General features: G+C 42.4%; 1 protein-coding gene across 3 annotated transcripts in view; it reads right to left on the bottom strand.

Moving 5' to 3' along the window:
- The window catches only part of dmd (dystrophin), a 314,957-nt gene that overhangs the window by 127,115 nt on the left and 172,813 nt on the right, over nt 1-15,029 (bottom strand). For all 3 annotated transcript variants that reach the window (XM_085398703.1, XM_085398704.1, XM_085398705.1), the window contains exons 24-30: nt 14,727-14,919; nt 13,365-13,510; nt 10,866-10,966; nt 10,173-10,284; nt 9,920-10,033; nt 9,494-9,649; nt 9,236-9,406 (exon numbers count right to left, since the gene is read on the bottom strand). In XM_085398703.1, coding sequence (XP_085254829.1) covers nt 9,236-9,406; nt 9,494-9,649; nt 9,920-10,033; nt 10,173-10,284; nt 10,866-10,966; nt 13,365-13,510; nt 14,727-14,919 — 993 coding nt within the window. The remainder of the gene's footprint in view (nt 1-9,235; nt 9,407-9,493; nt 9,650-9,919; nt 10,034-10,172; nt 10,285-10,865; nt 10,967-13,364; nt 13,511-14,726; nt 14,920-15,029) is intronic.

The following is a 15,029-nucleotide window of genomic DNA, read 5'->3' as shown; positions in this document are numbered from 1 at the left end:
CATGCTGTGGCAACCTTAAAAAGATGCTTCAAGCTCGAAAACCCTCCAATTTGGCTGAATTACAACAATTCTACAAAGATGAGGCGACCAAAATGCTTGATGCTTGATTGTTGCTGCTATGGGTGGCTCAACCAGCAGGTTTGGATATTTTTCCCCTTAATAATTAACACCTTCATTTAGAAACTGCATTTTTGTTTACTTGTGTTATCTTTGTCTAACATTTAATGTAGTTTGATCTGAAACTTTTAAGTGTGACAAACATACAAAAAAGGAAATCATAAAGGGGGCATTTTTTCACACCACTGTGTTTCCTTTTGACAAAGTCACAAAGTGTAAAGAGATGATGTGAACGAGTAAGCCAACATACTGATGAGTGAAGGAGTGTAGCTAGCGAGTTTCCATTCACCTTGTAGCACAAAGCCAGAGCAGAGAAGAGAACGAAAAGCTTGAATCTCAACTTTTTCAGGGGGTGTAGAGAATGGCAGATGGATTGCTAAGGCTTTTGGTTATAGGGAAAGGAAATAGTGTCACATATTTACATCACAAATACATCACATGAACGTTATAAAAAGCTAGCAAAAAATGTTTCAGTGGAGAATCACTGCAACTTTAATAGAAAACTGAGGCATCGGGACTTGAGACAGGATTGAAAAAGAGACACAAAGTTGTGACTGAGGGTATGTGAGTAAGACAAAGTGAAAGAAACATGTTTCTGTTAAGGTCAGAATAAAAATTGGTATCTGAAATTCAGAATCAGTATCTGAAATTAGCCAGTACTGGGCTAGAGTGACAGGAAAAAGTCACAAAGTATTGATATTTAGAATCTCCATATATGATTACCTATATGCCTATACGTGGTCAATACAAACAAGGACAGTAAGAAACAGTTTTAAATAGCTCTATATAGCATTATTATCACTTGTTTTCATCTGACCTTGAAGAATAGGTCAGAGGTCAAAAGTGACAGGATATTTATAATCTTTATATGCTTCTTACTATCCATCCATCCATCCATCCATTTTCTTCCGCTTATCCAGGGCCGGGTCATGGGGGCAGCAGCCCAAGCAGAGAAGCCCAGACCTCCCTCTCCCCAGCCACCTCCTCCAGCTTATCCGGGGGAACACCAAGGCGTTCCCAGGCCAGCCGAGAGATATAATCTCTCCAGCGTGGCCTGGGTCTGCCCATAAAAACTATGAACAGAATCGGTGACAAAGGGCATCCCTGGTGGAGCCCATCACCCACCAGGAACAAGTCCGACTTATTGCCGGCTATGCTGACCAAGCTCTTGCGACAGTCGTATAAGGACTGAATGGTCCGTAGCCAGACACCCCATACTCCCGGAGCACCGCCCACAGGATACTCCGAGGGACACGGTCGAGTTCCTTCTACGAGTCCACAAATCACATGTAGACTGGTTGGGCAAACTCCCATGCATCCTCGAGTATCCTCGAGAGGATAGAGAGCTGCTCCAGTGTTCCACGACCAGGACGAAAACCGCATTGTTCCTCCTGTATCCGAGGTTCTTACTATATGTTGACAATGCACACCAAGCTTGTATGAATCCGTTTCTAAGATATACGGCAATAAATTGACCTTAGAAACCAAACTTTATTGAACGGTTAATGATTTTCCATTCTAAGCTCCTACAAAGTTTTACCAGAATTCAAATCTTTTCGAATTATTGATTTTAAAAGTAGAATAATGACATGCTGCCAAAAACAACCTTGGTGGGGGTAATTATTCTTAAAAGCAGTGTTCTGTTATTGGACTTCTGTGCAAACCACAGTTTGTCCATAATGAATTCCATGTTTGAACATGAGAATGTCCATGAGTGCATGTGGCACCAGGACAGCCTAGACAGCAGGTTGCTGATGGATTTTGCAATTGCATGACCAGATCTGCGGCCGCATGTTCTGGACACTTAGGTGAAGAGAGGGGATAAGCTGTCAACTGATCCCCACCAGGTGGTTGGTGCCTGATGGTTGCGGTGATAACCCTCAAACTAGCTGGTGGACATTGGAGGTGAAAGGAGCCGTCAGACTGAAAAAGGAGTCCAATTGAATCTGGGGACAAGGAGGACAACTCATCCATCACTGGGGCGGGGGAGGGGGGCGGGGGTGAGGTCACTGAGTAGGGATGGGAATTGAGAACCAGTTCCTGTTGCGAAGCGGCTCCCAAGAAGTCCACAACCTACTCAGGTTTCTTCATATCTGGGTTAGTAAGGAACACACTGGGACGATTTCGAGGTACTCAGTACTGGATGAGTCCCTTCGCAGACTTCAGCTCCAGGGCCCTGCATTATCTTCTGGCTAAGACTCATACGATCAGGTAGTAGGAGTTTTTTGTTTGTTTGCTTTTAAATCAGAGCTCTGAAATCAACTTCCCGTGTAAGGATTTTTGTGGGCGTTGCTGGAGATCGACACAGGTCATGGTAGTCAAATAAGTTTGGAAGGAAGACACTGGACTCCATTAAATGTTTTGAAGACGTTTCACCTCTCATCCAACAGGCTTCTTCAGTTCTAAAACCAAACAGTGGAGAGTCCCAGGTAATTCAAACTAGATGACAATGTTTATATTTTGGACCAAGCAGGCAGATTGTTTGAGAGGGAAGTAAATAAGGCCATCTATGTCCACTGTGAATGACAATCATTGAATGTAGGGGTGGATTATAACACCAACTGTCAGCCACCTACAATGCAGTCTTGAAATTCCTTCCCAGGCACTACAACCCCAACTCACATCTTGCCTCACCTGATACCTCTGGTTTAATAACCCACTCCTTTTTTACACCTTGGCTCATGTGATGACACACATGATTCACAGTGTTTCAACAACCTAAGGGAAAACCCTCACTAGGGTTTAAATACCTGGGCCTCTCCACCTTTTGGTTCTAGATTTGGAGCCTCTTAGATGAGAGGTGAAACATTTTCAAGCTGACTAGACCTCATAATTAGTTGTGCCACACTTTGCAGCAAGAAGTGCAATCAAGGTTTTTGCAATAACTGGTAATGAGTCTTTCACATGGATGGAATTCTTTCCATTTTTCTTTGCAGAATTCTCTGTCCTGCTGCATAATTCAAGTGCACTTGAGTTTCAGGAAACAAACTGATGGCCTGTAAAGTTCCAACAGTCACAGCAATACGTTGAGGTCCTGAGCAGCCCTCGATCATCACACTACCAGTATCATGTTTAATGGTTGGCATGATGTTGTTTTTGTTGTTGTTTTTTTTGGCGCCTGCATTGCAGCTGTGGTAAAATGGAGACACTGATCCATAATGACGTCCAATGTTCACACAATCGGGGAAAAGCAGCAGCTGCTTAGTAGTGTGAGCTTTGGAGAGCCTCTTCCCCTACATTTTGTGAGGTGGAGGTCTCTGTTGTCACCACGGGCTAAGGAATTGCCAGCTTTTCCACTTTTTAAGAGAAATTTAAATTACGATTGATGCTGTGTCACAATGGGATGGGTTGCGCCTCCCTGATGCCACCATTCCGACTGGAGTAATGACATAGAGCAAGGATGTCAAACTAATTTTACATTGAGGCCACATACAGCCCATATTTGTACTGTACTGTACTAAGATGGCGCCAGTGTGCTCGGCAGGCCGTCCTACCTCTTCTTACCCTCGTCTCTGTTTTCACACTTTTTATGTAGACATTTGTGTGCTTTTTATTCTTGTCTTGGCTTCATGCTTCTCTGAGAACAATGCTTTAATCACATATGATCGTCTAACTTTGCTAAATCTCCGGCCACCTCTCTTCCACGAACTGGAGCTACATTGGGACTTAGGAGACGCTACGCTGCTGCGTACCTGCCCGTCTACAAGAACTTTCTGCCTGCCTCCACCTTCCCTATTTAAGAGGCGCTCCAGGAAGCGTGGCAAGCGGAGTGGACTTCGGGTTCGCCTTAAAGCCTTACTTAAGGTACATGCTGCGGCTAACTCCTCTCCCATCCCAGACTCTGCAATTTCCATTCACCTCCCACCGCCGGCCATCCTTCAAACTGCTCAGCTATCGCCGGATTTGCCCTGTTGGACTTCAATTGTATCCGACCTTTACGGTGTTGTGCTCGCCACTTCGGACCTGGATTGGGACCTCTGGGACTCGTGCTCAACACAGGCACCTAAGCAAGTTGAGACGCGCCTCTGTCGGGGACGAGGTGACTAAGAGCCGGATGGCATTGTTAAACACAAGATCGCTGGTGAATAAAACCTTCATCCTAAACGATCTTTTTCTCACCCTGCACCTGGATGTTTTATTCCTGACTGAAACTTGGATTCGCCCCGGTGAGTTTTCTCCTTCTCTGAACTTCTTCCCCCTGACTGTGGTTTTTTCAGCTCACCGAGACTTTTGGGGAAGGGCAGAGGCATAGCCGCGTTTTTTAAAAATAAACTTAAACTTCGGCGACTGCCTTCTCCTACTTCCTCTAGCTTTGTGGCTCAATTATTGGAACTGACTGGCCCCTCTATGACTCTCCGTGCTGTGATTTATCGGCCACCCAAATACAATAAGTCTTTTATTCCCGAATTTGCGGATTTTCTAGCTTCTCTGTTTTTAAATTATGACGTGTTCTTATTTCTGGTGATTTTAATATACATATCTGCAGTAAGGAGGACTTCTTAGCCAAGGATTTCCTTGTTTTCACTGACTCTTTTAACCTTATAGAATGAGTGAGTGAGTGCACCGACCCATGTAAAAGGCCATATGCTGGATCTGGTCTTCCAATATGGCCTAAATATTAGCATTAAGGACATTGACAACGTTGGTATCTCTGATCATTTCCTGGTAACGTTTAATGCAGACTTAGGTGTAACACATATAAACACTGCTGATCTCTGTCGCCCTTGTATGTGTAATCGACTCTGAGAGTGCGGCTAATTTCACTGCTGTCTTTCTAAACTCTGATGAAGTTATGACTGCTATGTTATCCACATGCTCAACCACCTTGGACCTAGTGGCCCCCATAAAGATGAAGCATGTTAGATCCTCCCCTCAATCCTGGTTAAATTACTCTATATGAGGCTTACGTTGTATTTGTCGTCAATCTGAGAGGAGGTGGAAAAAAGACAAGCTTCAGGTATCCCTCGACATTTTATGTAGCAGCCACACTATGTATCAGGACGCTGTTAAGACTTCTAAAGCTGCTTTTTTGTCCAACATCAATGGCGACTAATAGCCATAACCCCCGGGCCCTGTTTAAAATTTTCAATTCTGCCATCAAATCTTGCCCTGATAAACTAGACTTTGCCTCCCCAGCTCTCTGTGAGCAATTTTTAAATTACTTCACGAGGAAAATCTAAAAACCTCACTCCCTCATCTTCCTGGTGGACCTCCATCCAACTTCTGCCAGTGTGAGCCAATTTCACTTTCTACTTTTAAAAGTATAATTGATCAATTGAGAAGTTCAAACTCGGCTCATGATTTCCTCCCATCCCGGATTTTAAAGGATGGGTTTGATGTTCATTTCTTATCATTGATTAATTTATCATTACTCACGGGCCGTGTCCCAGCTGCATTTAAACATGCAGTGGTGCAACCTGTCCTAAAGAAAACCAGCCTCGACCACACTGACCGTGTGAATTATAGGCCAATCTCTAAACTTCATTTAGACTTTATCTGAAATATTAGAGAGAACTGTGCTTTTGCAACTACAGGCCTACTTAAACGCAAATAACAGTGACACATTTCAGTCTGGTTTTAAACCTCACCACAGCACTGAAACGGCAGGTTTTTCAATGATCTTCTTTTAATTACTGACTTAGGTTGCCCTGCCATTTTAATTTTATTGGATCTGTCCGCTGCTTTTGATATGGTAGACCATAAAATTCTTTTAGAGAGACTGTAACATGTTATAGGCATCAAGGATTCTGTCCTTAATTGGTTTAAATCCTACCTCTCGGGTAGGACTTTCTCTGATGGGCTGCTACTCGTCCACCGCTGCCCCTCTTTGTTGTGGAGTACCGCAGGGGTCTGTGCCGGGCCCTCTACTATTTGCCTTGTACATGCTACCCCTGGGTTCTATCTTTGACAAATATCAGATCTCCTACCACTGTTATGCTGACGACATTCAAATCTATTTCCAGTAGTGTGATGACCTGCCAGCTTCATTGAATCGTTTGTCTGACTGCTTGAAAGAGGTTACAGAGTGGCTGTCAGCCAATTCTCTCATTTTAAATGAGAAGAAAACCGAGATTATGGTTTTTGATAGTCACACTCGACGATACCAGCTAGCTGCGCGATTTGGTCCCTTTGCTTACTTTCTTACAGATACTGTAAGTAAGCTAGGTGTTTGCCTGGATAGTTCATTTAAGCTAGATAAACGGGTTTCCTCAGTAGTTAAATCTGGCTTCTTCCAATTGTGCCAAATTTCAAAGGTCAAACACTAATACCGTACAAAGATCTTAAAAAACTGGCACATGCCTTTGCGATTCCAGATTAGATTATTGTAACTCGCTTTACTCTGGACTCCAACTTGCTCACCTCCAACGATTACAGCTCCTTCAGAATGCTGCGGTTCGTCTCCTAACTGGAACTAGAAAGTTTGCCTCTATTACTCCAGTGCTCTCTGACTTACATTGGCTGCCTATTAAATTTCGTATTGATTTTAAAGTTCTGCTGCTTACTTTCAAATGCCTAAACAACCATGCCCCTGACTATCTCACCGACCTCCTCAGTCTCTATACTCCCAGCCGTTCTTTACGATCTTCTGGTCAGTTACTTCTAGCCCAGGCACCATCGGAAGATTAGGGGTGATCGCTTTTGTTTGTTTCTCTATTTTCTCTATTTTACCTTGTATTAATGACTCACTGCTCAGTGTAATCATTTACTGTTATTCCTTATTGTGAAGCACTTTGGTGTACCCCCGGTTTTAAACGTGCTATATTAATAAAATTGTATTGTATTGTATTGTATATTGATCTTAAGTAGGCCGGACTACTGAAAATCCAATTTTTGTCAGTTTAAAGCAGTGGTTCGCAAAGTGTGTGAGAGTTCTGACAGGTGGGGCACAAGTTACCTGGCAGAAAAGCCATGTGGAACTAATGTTTAACACTGAAATTACTTTTGCGTGGGAACAAAGAAATTTGCGGCAGTTACTTTAATAATATGTGCATCCTGTGAAAAGCTGCAGGCGTAAGTCGACAGCCACAGTAAAGACGTGTACTGAAAAGTGCAAACGTGGTCGTGTCTGTTGTGAGGCGTTTACAGTGGTGCTGAAACCCACGACTGCGGCGCGAGAGACCGAACCACATTTTCGAACTTTTCAGTACACGTCTTTATTGCGGCTGTCGACTTACACACGCGGCTGCAGCTCTTCGGCTGGAGCCCACACACATCATCAACAACAACGACAGGACCTAGTTCATTCTGTTTTAAGCCGGCCAGGCGTGATTAGGGATGCCGCTCAGGTGCGTCCGCCTCACCCACAGCCACGCCACAGACCACTCCCCGCCACAGCTCTGCAATCAAAAACAGGCTCACTGCAGCCACTACGAGTGAATAGTATTAAACCCTCACTAAATCATATAGTTTTCATCTCTGTTCACAAGTTTCTGTATTTCTTTTTTTAAGACTTCGTTTTTCCATGTTTGGAAATGTTCAAATTCTGTTTAAATTGTTCCTTTTTTGAAGAAGTGGTGCAGACTAACGAAGCAGTTTAGTGACAAAAATGATAAATAGTTGTTTGTTTAAAACAAAAATTACTTACGGACTCATTGTGAATAAGTTTATTATCTAAAGATTTCTCGGTTTTTCTACATGTTAAATGGGTAAAACTTCGGTGCGTAATGAAGATACATACATCACCGACCATAAAACCAAACACCAATAACATCTATACCTTCTTCAAGGACTCCAACACCTCCCCCTTCACTATATCCGGCCCTATACTAGATGAACTACCCCCATGCTTCTGCTGCATGACCTCAGCAGCAGCGACCCCCATAAAGCTGCAGGCCCCAACAATATTCCAGGACGTAAGAGACTGCACAGCAACGGTTGGAGTGGCTGACATACATCGTGAACACCTCTCACAGGCGACACACAGAAACTCACACATACAGGCTGTGCAAAGATGCCAGAGACAATCCAGCATGTAACTGCAGGGTGCAAGACGCTGTAACCAAGTGGATCACACAGCATACAGAAATATGTATGCCGAATATGGCTACGAAGTCTCAAAGCCAAAATAGGATATGTCCCCCAGGGTGGTTGAGAATGACCGAACTAATATCCTGTGGCTAACCAACTGGACATAGTAGTGGTGGACAAGCAGATGAAGACGGCTGTAGGAATATATATGTAGCTATACCAGCGATAGCAACATGAGGAAGAAAGAACACGAAACACCAAGGGCTGAGAGAGCAGCCAGAAAACTTTCAACAAGAGTTAATGGTCTCTTAGATGCAAAGGGTGGGCTGACGCCATTTTAAACCCGATGGACTAAGAAGGCAATGTCACTCATGGTCATATGCATGTGAAGGCAGATAAGCAAATACAAATACTTTTGGCAATACAGTGTATCACAGTACCATGATGAAATATATTGAGTTACTGAGAGTGACTAGCAGAGGGAGAAGGCTGTAGTGATAGCAACATCAGGAAGGAGGACCATGAGAACCTAAATACAAAGGATTGACAGAGGAGCCAGTGAAGATGTGGAGGGTAAAGGCAAAGTGGTCCCCGTGGCAATCAGAGCACTCGGCGCCCTGCGAAACGGGTGAGTAGCCCTAGCAGGCCCCGGGAACACCATCTGAGATCTCTGTCCAGAAAAGCACAGGACCAGCAAAGATGCTCTATAGAGGACCCAAACTTGACGGATAGAAGACTGCCCACAGTGGGGTATTTTCTAATGTATCTTATTTTATATGTTTCTTTTTCTCATTTACACTAAACTGTAAATATGCTTATTGTTACACAGTAAATACATTCTTTTTTTCTATGATATATTGGTGACTTTAATTGGGAAATTTAGTTTCACCTCATGTAAATACATGTGCTTGAATGACATCTTCTCCTAGTTACTAAAGCGGTTAGGCATTTCCACGAGCTTTCCCTTAAAGCTACATTATGAAGTTATAAGTGTGAGGCATGATTTAGGCTCATGAAACCTTCCACCCTCTTGTCCACCCTTTTTACCCAGTCCGTTATTCATCCGGCCTCTTCAGACTGTGTCACACAATATTTATTATTTGTTTACCTTTGCAAGCAGATCAGGTTTTTGCTTCACACTAACATATACCTTTAGCTCCTCAACAGCCTTGCATAGATCTTCAGGCGTCTTATATGTAAAGTCTCTCTCCAGGTAGTCTTCCTCGGCCTGGTTGATCCACTCCTGCATCTCCTGCATCTCCTTCCTCAGAGCCATGGTCTTGTCAAGGCCTCCTTTTAGAGCTGACTTCTTTGCATAGGCCTAGACAGATAACACATAGCAGCAAAGGTGCTTAATGCTGAACACGACTCCAAGCATGAAAACAGACTGTGGATAAAGGCTACACACCTGTTTGCAAATGTTTTCCCACTGGGCATTGAGTAAGTCCAGTTCTTTCTTGATATGCACAGCAAATGGAGGCTCAGCCTCTTTCTTTAGGTACAGGCCCACCTCGTTGATGCCATTGACACTGGGCTGGATGGTGTGAATGTCATTCACCAAAGCCTGGCCAATCGAGATATAGGTTATACAGGCAGACTATCTGTCTTTGGTTGGCTGTATCCCATATTTGTCTTTCCTTGAGTGATGTGTTCTAAACTCAGATACTGTGAAACCTTCACTATTTATTGTATCAGTTCTCAGGGGAACTTTAAATATATATATAAGGAAATAAGCTTCTATAAACTCTGGAAGTTTGTTTTTGGTAACAACAGTAATTTGTTGCTTCTGAAAGAGATCTACAGTTATGACAGGATGCAGTTTTTTAATCCTTACTGTGCACTGCTCTAACTGTTTCTCGAGTGCCTCAGAGTCTCCAAGTGCTGGCCATTCCTCATTTAGGAAGACGTCGACATCTTCCATCCACTTCTTTAAAGTCTTTACGTCATTCTGACAGAGAGAGAGGCAGACAGAAAGCAGAAACAGTAGAAACAAATCTACAGCATCTCTGTTTCTTTATATTAAGAACATTACTTCAAGAATTATTTTAACTTTAATGCAAACATTTAAAAAGCTCTCTCCCGTGTACCTCAAACTGCATCAGTTTGGCCATGAGTTCCTGTATTCTTTGGGCGCTGTCTGTCAAAGTGGAGCCCAGTCGTCTCCAACGCCCCATGATGGCATCCATCTCATTGCGATACCTACACGCACAGAAAATAAGGGAGGTTTAGTACTTGTTTTCTATGCGTACGTCTTGAATCGTTCTCAATCAACTTTCTTGTTGATTAAGAGCGCTGGTACTCCTTCTTTTTTCTTTTTTGCCTGTCCTGTCTGGCAGTGAAGCAATCAGAATTGTTGTCTGAAGGCCAAAAAATGTACAACAGAATGGGACAAGTGGACCATTATGGCCTTTGCTGTGAGTCCTTAGGTAGAGTAGAAGAGCAGTATAAAAGAACCAGTCCATTTACCATTACTGCTCTGATCTCTGTGGCAGTGGCATACTTTGACCAATCTCCTCTCAGTTCTTCACCTCTTAAAACTAGCAGCTAAACACAAACTATTAATAAACGGGAAATGTTTTAGTTAACAGCAGCTATTTCTTTCAGAAGCAATGAAGCAAATTAGCATAAAGTGCTAAATCTCTAAGAACTAAGCAGTCTAGAGGGCCTGAGCCTCTGCAAAGATGGCTGAAAAGGGACAATCTACGTCCCGCTACATGGGCACTGGGATCTGCAGAACTGACACACCTTAGTTATTTGCATTGCACATATTCAGCTCTTACTTCTGACTGACATCTGGTGGTGCTTTCTGGAAGACCAGCTCCACAGCTGAAGTCAGGTAGTTCACATCCCCCTGGTGTTCAGCCAGAGCCACCTGGAGAGCCTGAGGAGCAGCAGAGCGACAGACAGACAGTATGGTAAGTCCTAGTCTGTCCCATCTATTTACATACATATAAACCAGATGCTGTCAACTAATTTTTGCTCTAAGAAAACATAAACGTTAAGTTAACCAAACAAGGAACATCATTAATATTATATAATGTTCCTGTGCATACGGTCAATTTAAGCACTTTACAATAAATTAGTCACATTAGTCACTCAGTGCTCATGAATCATGTTTGCTAAATCTTTTGGCAGAAACGAAGGAAAACATGTCTCACAATGTGATGGAGCCAAAATGATTTGTTTCCTTATACAATTCTCAGTGGGAAGGGAAAGAACAATTAATAGAGAGCATAGGCTCACTCCAAACGTGGCTACTGCATTAACATTTAGTAACAGAAAGCTTTTTGTAGATTTACAATTTGTTTTCTGCCATGAAAAATGAATTTCAGCTGAATAAGTGACAAAGTTTCTGGTGCACTTAAGATTGGAGGTGGAAAGTGGAAGACCAAGGTGGCTCAGAGGCTTAGATTAGCTCATTTTGAGAACAGCCCCTGGACAGGTCAGCTCTCAGTTTTAAGCCCAGGATGAGAAGAAAGACAAGAAGCAAAGCAGGAGAGAAGCAGGAAGCCAACGGCAAAGCCCCCATACAGGTCAAACAACCCGTGTTCTAGTGGATATATCCCAAACTTCATTTTCTTCCATCATATAAAACATACACTATATACAAGTAATTTCTTCTTCCCCAATTTCCTGATTGGGGAACATCCATAAATTACCACTACTTACCACCCACTACATCAAAATCCCAAAATCAGTCATGACATTTAATAACACCAAAATCAGTGATGAGGGAATCCTGCAATCCCGACTTTAATCATTTCAACTAGCTGTGCATAATAATGCTCATCTCTCTTCAAGCTGTCATTTAACTCAACACAATAAGGTTGTTTTTTAATATTGTCTCAAGTTTTATTTTTCAGTGGGAGAAGAGTTAAATTTCCACATGACAGCAGCACTCATCTGGATGCTGTTATCTGCAGAGAGCAGACATGTACATGTGTGGAATTCCTGTCTTTATATATGAGAAGAAGGACACAGAAGATGAATTTCTCTGTATAATTATCTATCCATTCTTTAGCCTATTCCAGCTCATTCGCATTTGTACCTATGGGCAATTTAGAATCACCAGTGCATGTCTTTGGACTGTGGGATAAAGAACCCATGCAGAAACACGCAAACTCTGCACAAACAAAGCCGGCACAGATGTAGTATATCGAACCCAGGACTTTCTTGCTGTGAGACAACAGAGCTAACCACCTCACCACAGTGCTGCTCTATCTATAATTACCTTTAATTTCAGCCTACAAGGCCTGATCTCTCTGTTATTCTACATTAAAGTTATCAAGCTTACAAAGCGCTGAGTGCATGCACACGTCAGCTGAACATAAGCAACTCAGGCCTGCAGGGAAAGTCAAAGAGGCTCATGAGCATAAATCTATGTAATAAATTTGTAAATTTATGATATGCAGATTCAACATTTAAACTTTACTTGTCACATAATCTATATGAATGCAAATTACATGTTAGTTTATATGTAGCAAAAGTAGGTAATATTTTAGTTAAAGTAAGAAGTAACGAGGACAGCTGTCTTTGTCAATGCCAGTTGACTTTTTAAACACTCGGAGTAATTGAAACGCTGAACATCTGAACATGACTATGGGGATACATCAACAACGTCCTTTTAATCTGCTGCATGCTTATGATCACTATGGCTCCACTGGCAGATCGACAACATCCAAGACGGGCCCTCACTGAGTCTGACCCTCCCTCCTGTCTCATTGCAGGCTTATTTAAAGTCCAAACATCTATCCAATTCACTTCAATTTTATTTATATAGCCCCAAACCAAACGTGCTGTTAGATAATCTCTCAGTGTATTTATGGGTCACATATGTTTGATCTTGATCAGCTTCTTCAATAAGAAAAATTGAAGGGAGACTTAAAGCTACGATTAACATTTTACTTTAGTCCACCAAATAAAAATGGTAAGTGGCCTGTATTTATATAGCGCTTTACTAGACGAACTCCCAACTCTTCAGCCACAATCGCCCCATAGTGTATCATTTCCAAACCTCTGCCATCTTCTCATTTAGCCGGACGTGACCACATCGCATCTGCCTTCAGAGAGATGCTGTAAATAGAATTCCTTTTCTAGCCATCAACATAGAGCTGACATCTAAGTCCTATTAAAGGTCAAATAGATAACATCCATGTAATGTAGCAGTGAATTATGGTCAATTTATAATGTCAGTCAAACAAAACATTGGCCTGCTTCTCACTTCAACAGTAGTTAAAAGCCATCGTTAGAACTGTGCGTATGTGTGTGTGGGAACAAACCTGATTGTCCTTTAGTCGCTGCTCCATGATTGAATATTCTGTAACAGCTGTTGATGGAATGGCCAGCTTGGCTTCACACTGTTGTAACCATGACAACAATGTTGATATTGTTTCCCTATAGCGAGCTGGGGGCAAACTCTCCAAAACTAAAGACAGACAAGAAAAAGATGAAAGAAAAGCGATATCTCAGAGAAGTCTGTGCAGTGGTGTAAAGCAGGCTGCCACTGGATTCTAGAGACATGCTCGCTGGAGTGACCAATCGCACTTCTCTGGCTTGCAATTTGATGGACAAGTATGGGTTTGGCATAAAGCTGCATTGTTTCAGCCAGAGTCAGTACAAAAGTGACATTCACTGTATCTATGCTTTGAAGTGCTCGGGGTTAATATCTTGCCCCAGGACAAACTAGGAGGAGCCAGGGATTGACCTACCAACCTTCCGATCAGTAGATGCCGTGCTGTACCTCCTGAGCTACAGCCACCCTAACGTTACAGTGAGTAGTTAGCATGTGCTCATTTGAGAGGATGTGTAACCATGGTGTTCACTCACACAGATTTGACTTTTCCAAGCTAAAAAACGTCCAGCATGTAGCAGCAGCTTATTTAAACCAAATATTAACCCTCAGAGGCTACTGAGTAGTGTCTGTAACTGGTAAACCTACGCTTTCTAGTACAGGGAAGACAAACGGTTCTGTTTATTTATAGAAAGAAATGTTAGTTTAATTTGAAAAAACAAAACAAAAACAAAAAAACGCAGGAATACAGAGGAGGCCCAGTCTTAGTTTTCCACTGGTACTTGAACGCAGCTCATATTTCTGAGGATCTATATGAAGCTGACAGTGTCAATTTAAAAAAACATATTTGTGTAGTAGCATTTAATTTAAACACAAAATAAGTCTGCTTACCTCCTGAGCAGGAGGGAGAGCAGGTGCTGCAGATGTGGTCATCAATGTGTGTGAATGTTAACTAGAAAGCTCTTAGGTGTAGAAAAAAGTGCTTGTATTAATACGTGTATGAATGAGTGAATAAGGCGTTGCACAGAGCACTTTGAGTGATCAAGCTGAGTAGAAAAGCATTAAATCCAAAATAAATAAATAAAATCTGATCCATATATCATTTACTTTGTCTCTGCTAGTTAGTGGAATTAAATAAGAATTCCCTTCCAGATCAGTCAGCTGGAAAAGTCTTCATATATAACAAGCCAGGATAGTGTCATTACTGATAAAAGTGACATGAACATGTTGTTAAAAAGCTTCTAGAATTTAGAATTGTAGTAATGACCATGACGTAACTAACACGCTGACCTGAGAGCACCTACTCAGACACGGGGGACACAAAGTGTAAACCAGGTTAATAATATCTCACCAAGTTGTAGGTGCTTCTCTCTAGCCCTCAGATCCTCCAGGACCTTGTGGTAGTGTTCTTTGAAGGCATTGAGGTCAACATCCAGGAATGCTGCAGGGTCCTCGTCCCCTTCTTTCTCTTCCTTCAGCTCTTTGAGCCTCTTATCCAGGAGGTGCACCTGGGGCTGCAGTGAGGACAGCCGAGCCACCTCTTCCTATTTGGGGGGAGGAAGAGTGTTACAGAGTATTAGTTGTATAGACACGTCCAATAATCAATACAGAGTAAAAAGCTGAGTGTTTTCATTTCCACCCTATTAACCTTATA

Source organism: Rhamphochromis longiceps, linkage group LG23 (genome assembly GCF_057381845.1).
Source record: "Rhamphochromis longiceps isolate RC_006_pf linkage group LG23, R_longiceps_female_GT1.1, whole genome shotgun sequence".
In the NCBI taxonomy this organism is placed as follows: domain Eukaryota; kingdom Metazoa; phylum Chordata; class Actinopteri; order Cichliformes; family Cichlidae; genus Rhamphochromis; species Rhamphochromis longiceps.
This window is presented reverse-complemented; position numbering and strand designations above follow the sequence as displayed.